At 37.5% G+C, this 13,465-nt stretch overlaps 1 protein-coding gene across 10 annotated transcripts in view; it reads left to right on the top strand.

The window, feature by feature from the left end:
• Positions 1-13,465, top strand: part of KLHL5 (kelch like family member 5) — a 98,817-nt gene that overhangs the window by 78,511 nt on the left and 6,841 nt on the right. For all 10 annotated transcript variants that reach the window (XM_045475011.1, XM_045475013.1, XM_045475007.1 and 7 more), the window contains 2 exons: positions 1,515-1,677; positions 10,681-10,893. In XM_045475011.1, coding sequence (XP_045330967.1) covers positions 1,515-1,677; positions 10,681-10,893 — 376 coding nt within the window. The remainder of the gene's footprint in view (positions 1-1,514; positions 1,678-10,680; positions 10,894-13,465) is intronic.

Raw genomic sequence — 13,465 nt, 5'->3', positions numbered from 1 at the left:
CTCTGCCCACTCACACTCTGTCTCTGTCTCTCAAAAATGAATAAATGTTTTTAAAAATTTTTTAAATGAGGATTTATTTTTTAAGGTTATTTAAGTTTATTTATTTATTTTGAGAGAGAGCACAAGCAGGTGAGGGGCAGAGAAGGGGAGACAGAATCCCAAGTAGGCTCCATGCCATCAGCACAGAGCCAGATGTAAGGCTTGAACTCACAAACAGTGAGATCATGACCCAAGCTGAGATCAAGAGTTAGATGCTTAACTGATTGAGCCACCCAGGTGTCCCTATTTTTTTTAATTTTTAAAAAATGTTTATTTATTTTTGAGAGAAAGAAGAGAACAGAGGAGGGGCAGAGAGAGATAGAGGATCTAAAGCGAGCTCTGTGTTGAAGTCTGATGCTGGCCTTGAACCCATGAGTTGCAAAATCATGTCCTGAGCCAAAGTCAGTTGCTTAACCAACTTAGCCACCCAGACACCCCAAAAAATCTTTTAAATATGGCAATGTATGCATCTTATATTGTTTTAAATAAGTTTCTACTGTTGGACCTCAAGATACTGCTTCTAAAACTTATAAGACCAGGAGCACCTGGGTGGTTCAGTTGGTTGAGTGTCCAACTCTCGATTTTGGCTGAGGTCACACAGTTCGTGGGTTTGAGCCCAGAGTTGGGCTCCACACTGACACCACAGAGCCTGCTTGGGATTCTCAGTCTGTCCCTCTGTCTCTACCCCTGCCCGGCTCATGTTTGTTCACTCTCTCACTCTATTTCTCTCTCTCTCTCTCTCAAAAAGAAATAAACATTAAAAAAAAAAATCTTACAAGACCAGGGCTATATTGCTATTTTTCCCCCTCACCTACCCCCCTACCACCAAGAAGAGCTGTGTGGCAACCAGATACCTTTATTATAAATGTTTCCTTAGTTAAATTTGTATGTTTAAGGTTCGTTGTACCACCCAAAGGAGTCTACCAATTCAATAAAATCCCTTTCAAAATTCCAATGACATTTTTCAAAGAAATAGAACAAATAATTCTAAAATTTGGATGGAACCACACAAAAATACAGAATAGCCAAAACAAACTTGAGGGAGGACAAAGCAGAGGCATCACGCCCCCTGATATCAAACTATACTACAAAGTTATAGCAATGAAGACATAATGGTATTTGGCTTAAAGATAGACACATAGATCAGTGGACCAGAAATAAACCCATGCATGTGTGCTCAACTAATTTACAACAAAGGAGCCAAGAATATACAACGGGGAAAGGACAGTCTTCAATAAATGGTGCTGGGAAAACTGTATAGTCACATACAAAAGAATGCAAGTGGGCCATTATCCTACAGGAAACATGAAAATAAACTCAAAATGGACTAAAGACTTGAGCATAAGACCTGGAGCCATAAAACTCATAGAAGAAATCATAGGCAGTAAACTGTGTATTTATATTTCAGTTAAAATGTGATCTTTAAGGCTTAGTGGTAAATCTTAAGTCATTGCTTCTTTCCTGTCCCCGTGTAGGTGTGGCTGTATTGGAAGGTCCCATGTATGCAGTAGGAGGACATGATGGCTGGAGCTATCTGAATACAGTGGAAAGATGGGACCCTCAGGCTCGCCAGTGGAATTTTGTTGCCACTATGTCCACCCCCAGAAGCACAGTAGGTGTGGCTGTACTAAGTGGAAAGTAAGGAAATATTTAAAATTCCATTTAAAACACAATAAACCAAATTTATTGAGCTACATCATTTTTATGTATAAAAATACATTTTATGTATAAAAAAATACATTTTTATGAATAAAAATATTCGTAAATAAATCACAAAAGAGAAATACTTTCTTTGAGTGATGCAAACTGTTAAATCTTCTTTTATTACGTTTCTTTATTTTTGAGAGGCAGAGAGAGACAGAACGTGAGTGGGAGAGGATCAGAGAGAAAGGGAGACACAGAATCCAAAGCGGGCTCCAGGCTCTGAGCTGTCAGCCCAGAGCCTGACGGGGGGCTTGAACCCACGAACCATGAGATCATGACCTGAGCTGAAGTCAGACACTCAACCAACTGAGCCACCCAGGCACCCCCCCCCTTTTTTTTTTAATGTTTATTTATTTTGAGAGAGCGAAAGGAGAGAGCAGGAACAGGGGAGGGCAGAGAGAGAGGGAGACACAGAATCTGAAGCAGACTCCAGGCTCTGAGCTGTCAGCACAGAGCCCGACGGCGGGGCTCAAACTCATGAACCTTGAGATCATGACCTTAGCCAAAATTGGATGCTTAACCGCCTGAGCCACCCAGACGCCCCTAGTGATGCAAACTTTTAAAATAGTCTCGGGGCTCCTGGGTGGCTCAGTCGGTTAAGCGTCCGACTTCAGCTCAGGTCATGATTTCACAGTTTGTGGGTTTGAGCCCCATGTCAGGCTCTGTGCTGACAGCTCAGAGCCTGGAGCCTGCTTTGGTTTCTGTGTCTCCCTCTCTTTCTGCTCCTCTCCCATTCGTGCCTTCTCTCTCTCTCTCTCTCTCTCTCAAAAATAAATAAAAATAATTTTTTTAAATAGTCTCTTTTTATCATAGTTCTAAATATAAATAACTTAGCAGTGTTAGGCTTTCATTTTAATGTACAGATATTGTAAATTTCCAATTATTTTACATGAAGAAACTTTATATAAATATTCAATATAGTAAAAATCTGGTAGTTTGTATAGCTTTAAAAGTATATAGTGTTTTAAATTAGTTTTATTTTTGAGACAGCACAAGTGGGAAGGGGCAGAGAAAGAGAGGAGACAGAGGATCTGAAGAGGATCTGCAATGAAAGCAGTGAGCCTGATGTGGGCCTTGAACTCATGAACTGTGAGACGCTCAACTGACTGAGCCACCCAAGTGCCCCAAAAGTATATAGTGTTTTAAGCATAGTATGGGCCCTCTCAGTGTTTTTCTAAATAATTCCTTCCATCTCTTCTACTGACTTATCTTTATTTTTACTTCTTTCTTATCATGGTAAAACTGCTGAAAACTGAAATGGATTTAGAAAGGTGCAGTCTTGGCTCTAGTCTGCTCTCACTAGAGTAAACAGATTTGGACAGCCATCACCAATAGCTCTTGGTAACTCAGAGACTAAATACATATCAAAGACCTTTCTTCCGTAAAATGAAGCTCTGCATGGTTATTAAATAAAAGTTGTTTGTTGCATACCTTTACTCATTTAAAATGCTTTATCATCACTTCCATGAAGGGGAAGGAATCAAAGTTAAAATATAGAAACCAAGAATTATTTGTAGAATTGTGTTACTGATCGATTGGCAAAACAAAAATGAGAAAATATTAGTAAAATGTTTATAATTTATGACCTAAGTGTCGTAGACTCTTAAGTCTAAAGTTCTTTCTTGTCTAGCAAGAAAGCGGGACATGGGATTGAAATGCAACCGATGGCTAATGTCCAGGAAAAGATCAGAGCCCTGAATAAGGGTCCTTGCCCCATATTTATTAAGATCAGAAGGCTTACAAACGTGATGGGCATCCACAAAGAGACAATGCATCGGTGAACATTAACTCATGAGCATGAGGGAAAGGGGGTTTAGAAGATATACGGTGTTTGTGGTTTGGGTCAATAGAAGAACCCTGGCACAGGGCAGATGGGCAGATGGTTGTTAATGGCAGACAGGAGGTGCCAGTTATCTGTTGATCTTAGCTCGCCTAGGGGATAAGGCAGATAAGTCAAACAACCTCAGGGTTAATGAGGCACCTTTTCTTTTGCTAATCAGCTCTGCTCTGGGCAGCTTCACCTGCAGTTCAGAGGTCCATAGCTCTATTTACCTGTTTACCTAACTTGGTCCTTCCCTCCTGTAAAAGCAGCTTTCTGCCATAGTACTAAATTGAGGAGCGGTGGGGTGGGGGGTTCACCTGAATGCCTAATCTTGCTTACCTCATATACCCATGTATTGGGGGCCTTTGCCTCCCTCTCTATTCTGGGACCTTTGCCCCTTCCTCTCTATTCTGGGGGCCTAGGCCCCTCCCTACTTTATTCTGGGAGTCTTACCTTGTTTACCCAAGCTTGGGTGAGAGCACCCTATGGTTTTGTAATTCTTTATGCCTCATTAACCCGATGGTGCAAGCCCAGGGAATTCCTAAACTTATTCCCCACACCTAAGGTCTTATTTCCTCAGGACATGTTAGTTATGTCCTACTTTTTAAAATGTATGTGATCTCCACACCCCTCTCTTCATTTGTTTTAACTAAAGAAAGAACTTCAGAATTTATTCTTCCTAATTCTTTGGTAGCAGAGTTAGCCACCAAAGAATCTAGTGAATGAGAAAAAAGAGAAAACTAACAGTATCTTTTCAGTTTTGACTCTTCAGTTAAAACTTTTGGGAGGGATGCTTGGGTGTCTCAGTCAGTTAAGTGTCTGACTTCGGCTCAGGTCATGATCTCATGGCTGATGGGTTCGATGTGCTGACAGCTCAGAGCCTGGAGCCTGCTTCAGATTCTTTATCTCCCTCTCTCTCTGCCCCTTCCCCACTCACACTCTGTCTCTCCATCTTTTAAAAAATAAAGAAACATTAAAAAAAATTTTTTTTAACTTCTGGGATTATTTCATTGAACTAATTCTTGTTCACTGACATTTTTCTTAGCCCTTATTTCTGGCTAGAAATATTTCTTTCTGACAGTACAAAAGAAAAACAACTTTACCTAAAATCTTATTCCTAGACCTACAGCAGCTTTGACTCCTAGACAGAGATATCTTACTTGCCCCTGTCCACCCCTCTCCACCTCTCTCTCCTCTACCCATGCATATTACACCCCAGCAAAACTAACTTATTTGTGAAAAATGTATTTTGTTTCACACTCACATTGTCTTTTGACCCATCCCATCTGTCTTAGAGTGTTGTTTCCCTGGTTTCATACCTGGAAAATTCAGCATCCTTGAAACGTACTCAACTGTCATCTCTGGAAAACTGTCCCCACTTTCCACTTCCATCTCCTCAGTGCCCCTCACCATATTAATTGTCCATTCTAGCCTCTGCATTTTTACTGTGCATAATATGTGTGTGATTGTATCATAGCAGGTACCAATCTATTGTTGTTATTTACTCATCAATCTCCTATAGTATATCATAGTCTTGAGTGACCTGGTCTAACTTTTTGTTCCTGACACCTAGCATGGTACCTGGAACATAACCTGAAGTGTGTGACCTTATTGAAGAATGTTCTGGTACCACTTAGATGACATGGTACTTTAATCACAGCTAATCTATCAACTAACATTTTTCTAAGCATGCTTTAAAACAAAGTAGCAATATTTTATTTTATTTTTTTTAATATATGAAATTTATTGTCAAATTGGTTTCCATACAACACCCAGTGCTCATCCCAAAAGATGCCTCTTCAATGCCCATCACCTACCCTTCCCTCCCTCCCACCCCTCCATCAACCCTCAGTTCTCAGTTTTTAAGAGTCTCTTATGCTTTGGCTTTCTCCCACTCTAACCTCATTTTTTTTTCCTTCCCCTCCCCCATGGGTTTTTGTTAAGTTTCTCAGGATCCACATAAGAGTGAAAACATATGATATCTGTCTTTCTCTGTATGGCTTATTTCACTTAGCATCACACTCTCCAGTTCCATCCACGTTGCTAAAGTAGCAATATTTTAAAAGATTTTGTTGGTTTCCATTTTTTAAGTTTCTTTGTTTATTTTGAGAGAGAAGGTGGGGGGAGGCAGAGAGAGAGGGAGAGAGATAATCCCAAGCAGGCTCTGCACTGACAGCAGGGACTCAAACCCACAAACTGTGAGTTCATGACTTGATCTGAAATCAAGGCGGAGGCTTAACTGACTGAGCCTCCCAGGTGCCCCTGTTCTCCATTTTTAGGTACATATCCAGAATCTGGAAAAAATAGAAATCGTGTTGTTTTTTTAAAAAGATTGAAAAAATTTATGCATCTTTTCTCACTACTCCTTGTGATTTAGAACAAATCATTTCCCTGTGCCTCGGTTTTTTTTATCTACATAATGAAAAGCCTAAATTAATTACTATTTTTGTTATTTTGAACTTAATTTTGCAATGCTTCCTGATGCAAAATATAATTGTTTCTTAAATGTATATATATATGTGCATTATATGCACATGATGTATATATATATATATATATATATATATATATATATATATATATATAAAATTGTTTCTTTAGAAAAGAACTGTTTGAATGTTTTTTTATGAGTTGTATCCTGTCAGTATATCTTGAAAATGTCAAAAGTTAAAATTTCACTTTCTACCATGTTTGAGAGAAAAAAGCTTTATTTAGAATTCTAATTGCTCAGGCTACTTTTAAGCCACTGACTGGCAAATATTTTTTGATAGTAGAATCTCTCTTTCAAATGAAACCTTATAAAAATCTCAATACTTAAGGCAAATTGAAGTTTAAGCCTATAACATATATTTATTATAACAATCAATGTAGAAGAACAACTCTGTTTTTAAAAACAGTCAGATTATTTCTATGTTTGGTTTTTGTTGTTGTTCAGTATAAGAAAATCCTCATTCACAGATCAGTAGCTGAAAATGATAACAGTTATTTTAACTAATAGAGCAATTTAATTGGAATCTCAGGAAACTTTTCAGTTAAACTGTATTGTAGATTAAAAGTAGTAGAATTTTTTTTCTGTTAAATCTCAGTATCCACCAGCCCGTTGCATTCTTGATCCTAATTTTAAAAGTCAGAAAAGACTAAGTCTTATTTTGAAGCATATAGTACAATACAATTGGGCACAATTTCATAATTTGACATAATGTTTATACTGTAATAGATACTGTCATGGGAAAGAAAGATGAGTTGTGAATCTTTCATGGCCTTTAATTGAGCCAAGTGACATTTTTGAAAATTATTAAAACTTAAATTTCAAATGCACTGTTTTTGGGACCTCCTCAAGTCCTCCACAGAATTCTGTTCTTAGAAAACAATTTGAAAGCCATTGCTTGAGATCATGTTTCTTCAGAAAGTATTATTGGTACATTTTAGCCCTTAACATTAACTGAGTGTAAACATTGTTTGGACACTTAAGATCTAAAAATGCCATTTTCCTCAGTTCGTTAAGTGTCCAACTCTTGATTTCAGCTCAGGTCAATATCTTGGTGGCTTGTGACATGGAGCTCCACATCAGTTTCTGCACAGACAGCCCAGAGCCTGCTTGGGATTCTCTCTTTCCCTGTCTCTTTGCCCCTCCCCTGCTTGCACTCACTCATGCAATCTCTCTCTCTCTCTCTCTCTCTCTCTCTCTCAAAATAAATGTTTAAAATTATTTTTTAAATAAAAATGTCATTTTCTAAAAGAATACAAATAGAGATAGAATTTATTTTTCCTCTTAAACACTTAAACCATTGTAAGGCACTATTCAAAGTATATTAAATTTGATCACCAATAATCCTTTGAGACAGGGTTTAGAGATGTTTTAGATGATGAAATTCAGGCAGGTGGAGGTTAAATAACTTGTCCACAGTCAGAGCTAGTAAGTGTTAGAACCAAGCTTCAAATCCAGAGTCTGGCTCCAGAGTTCATCTCTTAATCCCTATACTACACCACTTTTCATAGTCAAGACCCATGAGTTCACTGTGAAGAGGGGGTGGTGCCTTGAATTCTGTTGTTGTGTTTCTGTGTGTGTGTACATGGCTTTTTAAATTTTTTTAACATTTATTATTGAGAGACAGAGAGAGACAGAGCATGAGCATGGGAGGGGCAGAGAGAGGGGCAGACACCAAATCAGAAGCAGGCTCCAGGCTCTAAGCTGTCAGCACAGAGCCTGATGTGGGACTCAAAGTCACAAACCGCGAGATCATTACCTGAGCCGGAGTTGGACACTTAAAGGACTGAGCCACCCAGGTGCCCCTGTACATGGTTTTTTTAATTATGAATAGTTTCTAATTGTTGGTGTCCTCTAATATTCTGTGATCCCATATTCAGACAAATATTCTACAAGTATTAGTTAAAAATAAGAATAGTTTAACATTAAGAATGATAACACAAGAAAGTCGTTTTTAAGAGATAAATTTTTTAACAAAGTTTCAAATAAATTTCACTTTCCATACTATTAATATAAAGTTTAGATAGAATAAGATATCGCTACAGCCACATGTTGCTATTTAAGATATGATCATCTTCTCAGTTAAGAACCAGTTTGAATCAATGATCATTGGGGAAATACAAAAAAAAACTACAATGAGGTATCATCTCAAGCCTGTCAGAATGGCTAAAATTAATAACACGGGAAACAACAGATGTTGGCAAAGATGCAGAGAAAAGAGAAGCCTCTTTCACTGTTGGTGGGAATGCAAACTGGTGCAGCCAATCTGGAAAACAGTATGGAGATTCCTCAGAAAGTTAAAAACAGAACTACCCTATGATCCAGCAATTGTACTACTAGATATTTACCCAAAGGATACAGGAATACTGATTCTAAGGGGTACATGCACCCCAGTGTTTCTAGCAGCATTATCAACAGTAGCCAAATTATGGAAAGAGCCCAGATGTCCATCAACTGCTGAATGGGTAAAGAAGATGTGCACGCGCGCGCGCACACACACACACACACACACACACGAATATTACTCAGCCTTCAAAAAGAACAAAATCTTGTCATTTGCAATGACATGCATGGAGCTGGAGAGTATTATGCTAAGTGAAATAAATCAGAGAAAGACAAATCAGTCAGATTTCACTGGTGTGGAATTTAAGAAACACAATAGATGAACATAGTGAGGAGAAAAAGAGGCAAACCATGAAACAGATTCTTAACTGTAGAGAACAAACTGAGGATTGCTGAGCAGGAGGGTAGAGGGGTTAAATGGCTGATGGGTACTAAGGAGGGCATTTGCTGTGACGAGCACTGGATGTTGTATGTAAGTGATGAAACACTAAATTCTATACCTGAAACTAATATTACACTATATGTTAACTGACTAGAATTTAACGAAAAATTTGAAGATAAAAAAAAAGAACCAGTTTAAGTGGCATAGTGTACTTTACATTATGAATTAAAATTTAACAAATGTCTTGGGGTGCCTGTGTGGCTCAGTCAGTTAAGCATTGACTCTTGGTTTTGGCTCAGGTCATGATCTCACGGTTCATGAGTTCAAACCCCACATTGAGGTCTGGGCTGACAGTGTGGAGCCTGCTTGATATTCTCTCTTTCTGCCCCTCCCACACATGCTCTCTCTCTCAAAATAAATAAATAAACAGAAAAAGTCTTTAAATACACACACACACACACACACACACACACACACATATACACCTCAGTATAATAACTTAGAGTTTTAATTGGCAGACATTTGGTATAGTTCAAATATTATTTCTTGAGGTAAGAAAAATAGTTAAATATTAACTGAGGCATCTGTAAATTCAAAATGTGAGGACTTTTATATAACCAATGAACTGATTTTTTTTTACTCTTTTGAAAAAAAGATTAGGAAAATATCTATAAAGAGCTTCCCAAGTGAATAGTAAGTACAAGAAGATTTTGTGCTTAATAAAAATATTCAAATGCTCAAATATTTAAAATATTTTATATATATTTTAAGTTCAGAGTAAAAGACTTTTAAATTAATGAAATATATTGACTGATAATTAAAATTTATCTACTAGGCAGCACTTAGGACATTAACATACCATATTCATTTTCAATAACTTACAGTATTCTCTGCAGTAATTTGAATTAATGAAGGATACTGTTCACATGTAATAAATATTAATTTATATACCACTGTTTCAAGCAATCCTTTTATCCTCCTATTTCACTATTACAAGAGCATCCCAGGCGACTGCTCACCATACAACTGCTCATTATTATAACTGCCCTGGTTCTGCTTCTGACCCTGTATTAGCCTCTTAATCTTCATGAGCCTGTTTCTTCACCCATGAAACAGGAATATAAATGGTTTCTCATAGCATCATTGATATGATTAAATTAATACAGGTAAAATGTCTAGCCTGTGGTAGGTGCAGAGAAGGTTCGTTTCTTTCCTTTATAATCCAGTCCTATCTTAGCTATTTAAGAAATAAGTCATGGTGTATTTATACACCACATTTCATTTATTCTAAGACACATCTTGTACCTCTAAATTGTAATGCATTGTAAAATCCGTGGTGACCTGCCAAACAGATGGCAGCTGTGAAATAGTGGTCATTGCTTTCATGTCACTTTCTCTTTTTTTAATGTTTATTCATTTTGAGAGAGAGAAAGAGTGCACATGCAAGCAGAGGAGGGGCAGAGAGAGAGAGAATCCCAAGCAGGCTCCATGCTATCAGTTCAGAGCCTGACATGGGGCTCGAACCCATGAATCTTGAGATCACAACCTGAGCCAGAACCAAGAGTCAGATGCTTAACCAACTGAGCCACCCAGGCACCCCTCTTCTATTTTATGCAGGATGATATCTATATATATAGATATGTATCTATCTATCTACGTATCTATATACATGATGTATGTATGTATATATAGTGTATGTGTGTGTGTGTGTATATATATATATATATATATATATATACACACACACACATATGTTACACACATATAATGGTAGCATATCTTCTTTCTTGATGGCACATAAATTGACAGTTTGTCTTATAATCTGTAGCATCTTAAATTCAATGAAATACCATAAGAATAACCTCTGTGTCTTAATCATAATGATGGCACTGTTTTTTACAGACTTTATGCAGTTGGTGGTCGTGATGGAAGTTCTTGCCTCAAATCAGTAGAATGTTTTGATCCTCATACTAATAAATGGACACTCTGTGCGCAAATGTCCAAAAGGAGAGGGGGAGTCGGAGTAACTACCTGGAATGGATTGCTGTATGCTATTGGAGGACATGATGCTCCTGCATCCAACTTGACATCCAGACTCTCAGACTGTGTGGAAAGGTAATTTCCTGTGAAGGAAAAGTTTGTCTGACACTTGCAGACAAATTAATGACTCTTTAGTGAACATCTACCATATGCGAAGCAGTTCCTTCAGAGCTTTGTAAACGTTGAGTTGCCCGTATGTCAGTCTGTCTCTAATGCCTACTCAGATTCTTCTCTCATCGTATTACTGCCTACTGAAAATGTACCTTAGATGGGAATGCAAACTGGTGCAGCCTCTCTGGAAAACGGTGTGGAGGTTCCTCAAAAAATTAAAAATAGATCTACCCTATGACCCAGCAATAGCACTGCTAGGAATTTACCCAAGAGATACAGGAGTGCTGATGCATAGGGGCACTTGTACCCCAATGTTTATAGCAGCACTTTCAACAATAGCCAAATTATGGAAAGAGCCTAAATGTCCATCAACTGACGAATGGATAAAGAAATTGTTGTTTATATATACAATGAAATACTACTTGGCAATGAGAAAGAACGAAATATGGCCTTTTGTAGCAATGTGGATGGAACTGGAGAGTGTTATGCTAAGTGAAATAAGTCATACAGAGAAAGACAGATACCATATGTTTTCACTCTTATGTGGATCCTGAGAAACTTAACAGAAGACCATGAGGGAGTGGAAGGGGGAAAAAAAAGTTAGAGAGGGAGGGAGGCAAACCATAAGAGACTCTTAAAAACTAAGAATAAACTGAGGGTTGATGGGGGGGTGGGAGGGAAGGGAGGGTGGGTGATGGGCATTGAGGAGGGCACCTGTTGGGATGAGCACTGGGTGTTGTATGGAAACCAATTTGACAATAAATTTCATATTAAAAAAAAAAAGAAAACGTACCTTAGAATTGATTATACAATTTATTAATTGAGTCAAATGACAAACATTTCTTATGTACATATTTTGTACTGGACACTGTACCTGACAAGAAAAGGAAAGGAGGTTGATGAATTTCAGAGAGAAGGAATAGGGGCTGGAGGCTAAATAAGAAGTAAAAAGGAGAGGAATGTTACTAACACATGTTCATATAAAATGAAATAACATGAAATAATAACAGACTAAAAGGCTATAAACAAGTCATCCAAACTGGCCTCATGAAACTCAAGTATGGGCCAGGTAAAGAGCCTAACATCAATGGACGATTTGGACAATAGTTCAGGCTCCCATCTGTTGCTATTAGTCTAATTTAGGGAATGGAGAGAATTGAATGGATTTAGGAGGTAGAATCAAAGGGAACATTACAAACACTCCTAAGCAGAAAGGAATATGATTCATTCGGAAAGCTGAATGGCAGACACTATGATTGGAGAACAAAGAATGAGGGAGACAGTGTCAGGAAAGGAGGCGGACTAGGGTGGAGGTAGGGGCAAATCACGTTGAGTCTTTAAGGCCTTATCAAAGAGTCTAGATTTTAATGAGCAACTGGAAGTTAGTGTGTGTGTGTGTGTGTGTGTGTGTGTGTGTGTGTGTGTGTTATTTATACCTGATTGGAAGAAGGATAAAAAGTGAAATGCAGGTTTGATGGCAATGAGTGCTTTCTGTGAAATAATACGGAAGGTTGGTTTGTTGTCTTTTGAGAAAGCAGGAGAGTTACACCTGCATTTCCCCTGTATTAGGGAAAGTAATCCAGACTATGCTTGTCGCATGTTACATTTCAGGAAAGGAATATGGAAGCCTTTGTATACTTTTTACATTACAAGCTCACTGCAGTACCGCACCTGATGAAAAATTGTTCATTGATGCAAGAGGTATTACAAGCAGTATAGGTCATTGTAGCATGATGTATCTGCTCTTAGACAACTTTGGGCTGTTCTAGGTAATGTATTTCATGAAAGGAACAAGACGTTTCAAAAATGGACAGCTATAATGATTGAGTGTGTAAGCCATCTTACACAGAGCTTCATGTATTGATTTCCTCAGATTTTCAGTGGACAATCAAAACCCATAAAGCAGTTTCAGTATTTACTTTAGCTCTTTTGGATAGTTTAAGTGTCATGGATTTACTAAATGAAGCTATAATACTGTAAGTTAAAAGTTTTCAGGGAAATACTGATTTTTTCTAAAAATATGTCCAAATGTACTTTAGATAGCAGTAATAAGACAAGGGGTAGGCTTAAAGAACTAAACTATTTTTATTTTTTTTAATGAAAAAACTTTTAATGTTACACATGGAAAGAAAAAGTAAATTGAATTAAAAACATGTTCTGAAATAGACATCTGGGTCCTCAGAATAAAAAGTGAAATATTTAGAAGATCAAATACTAACTAAATTGTTAAGAGTCATTACCACTTGACTCTGTAATTAAAGTTGGAATGAAAAAAGGCTAGCTATTGCTTTTTTACATATTTTTGTATTCTTTGCATTTTTGTTACAAGATTGTATTCCTTGCTAATAGGAAACAAGTGTAATAAATGAACCCATCTTTAAGATGACATTTATCAAATGCTTACTATGCATTCTCTCATTTAATTTTCAATGCTATGTGGTGAGCAATATTTACCAGTAAAGAAACTATGATTTAAAGATTTTAAGTAACTTTACAATACCACAGAGCTAATAATTGGAAGGATAAGGACTTAAGA

This window comes from Leopardus geoffroyi, chromosome B1 (assembly GCF_018350155.1).
Source record: "Leopardus geoffroyi isolate Oge1 chromosome B1, O.geoffroyi_Oge1_pat1.0, whole genome shotgun sequence".
In the NCBI taxonomy this organism is placed as follows: domain Eukaryota; kingdom Metazoa; phylum Chordata; class Mammalia; order Carnivora; family Felidae; genus Leopardus; species Leopardus geoffroyi.
This window is presented reverse-complemented; position numbering and strand designations above follow the sequence as displayed.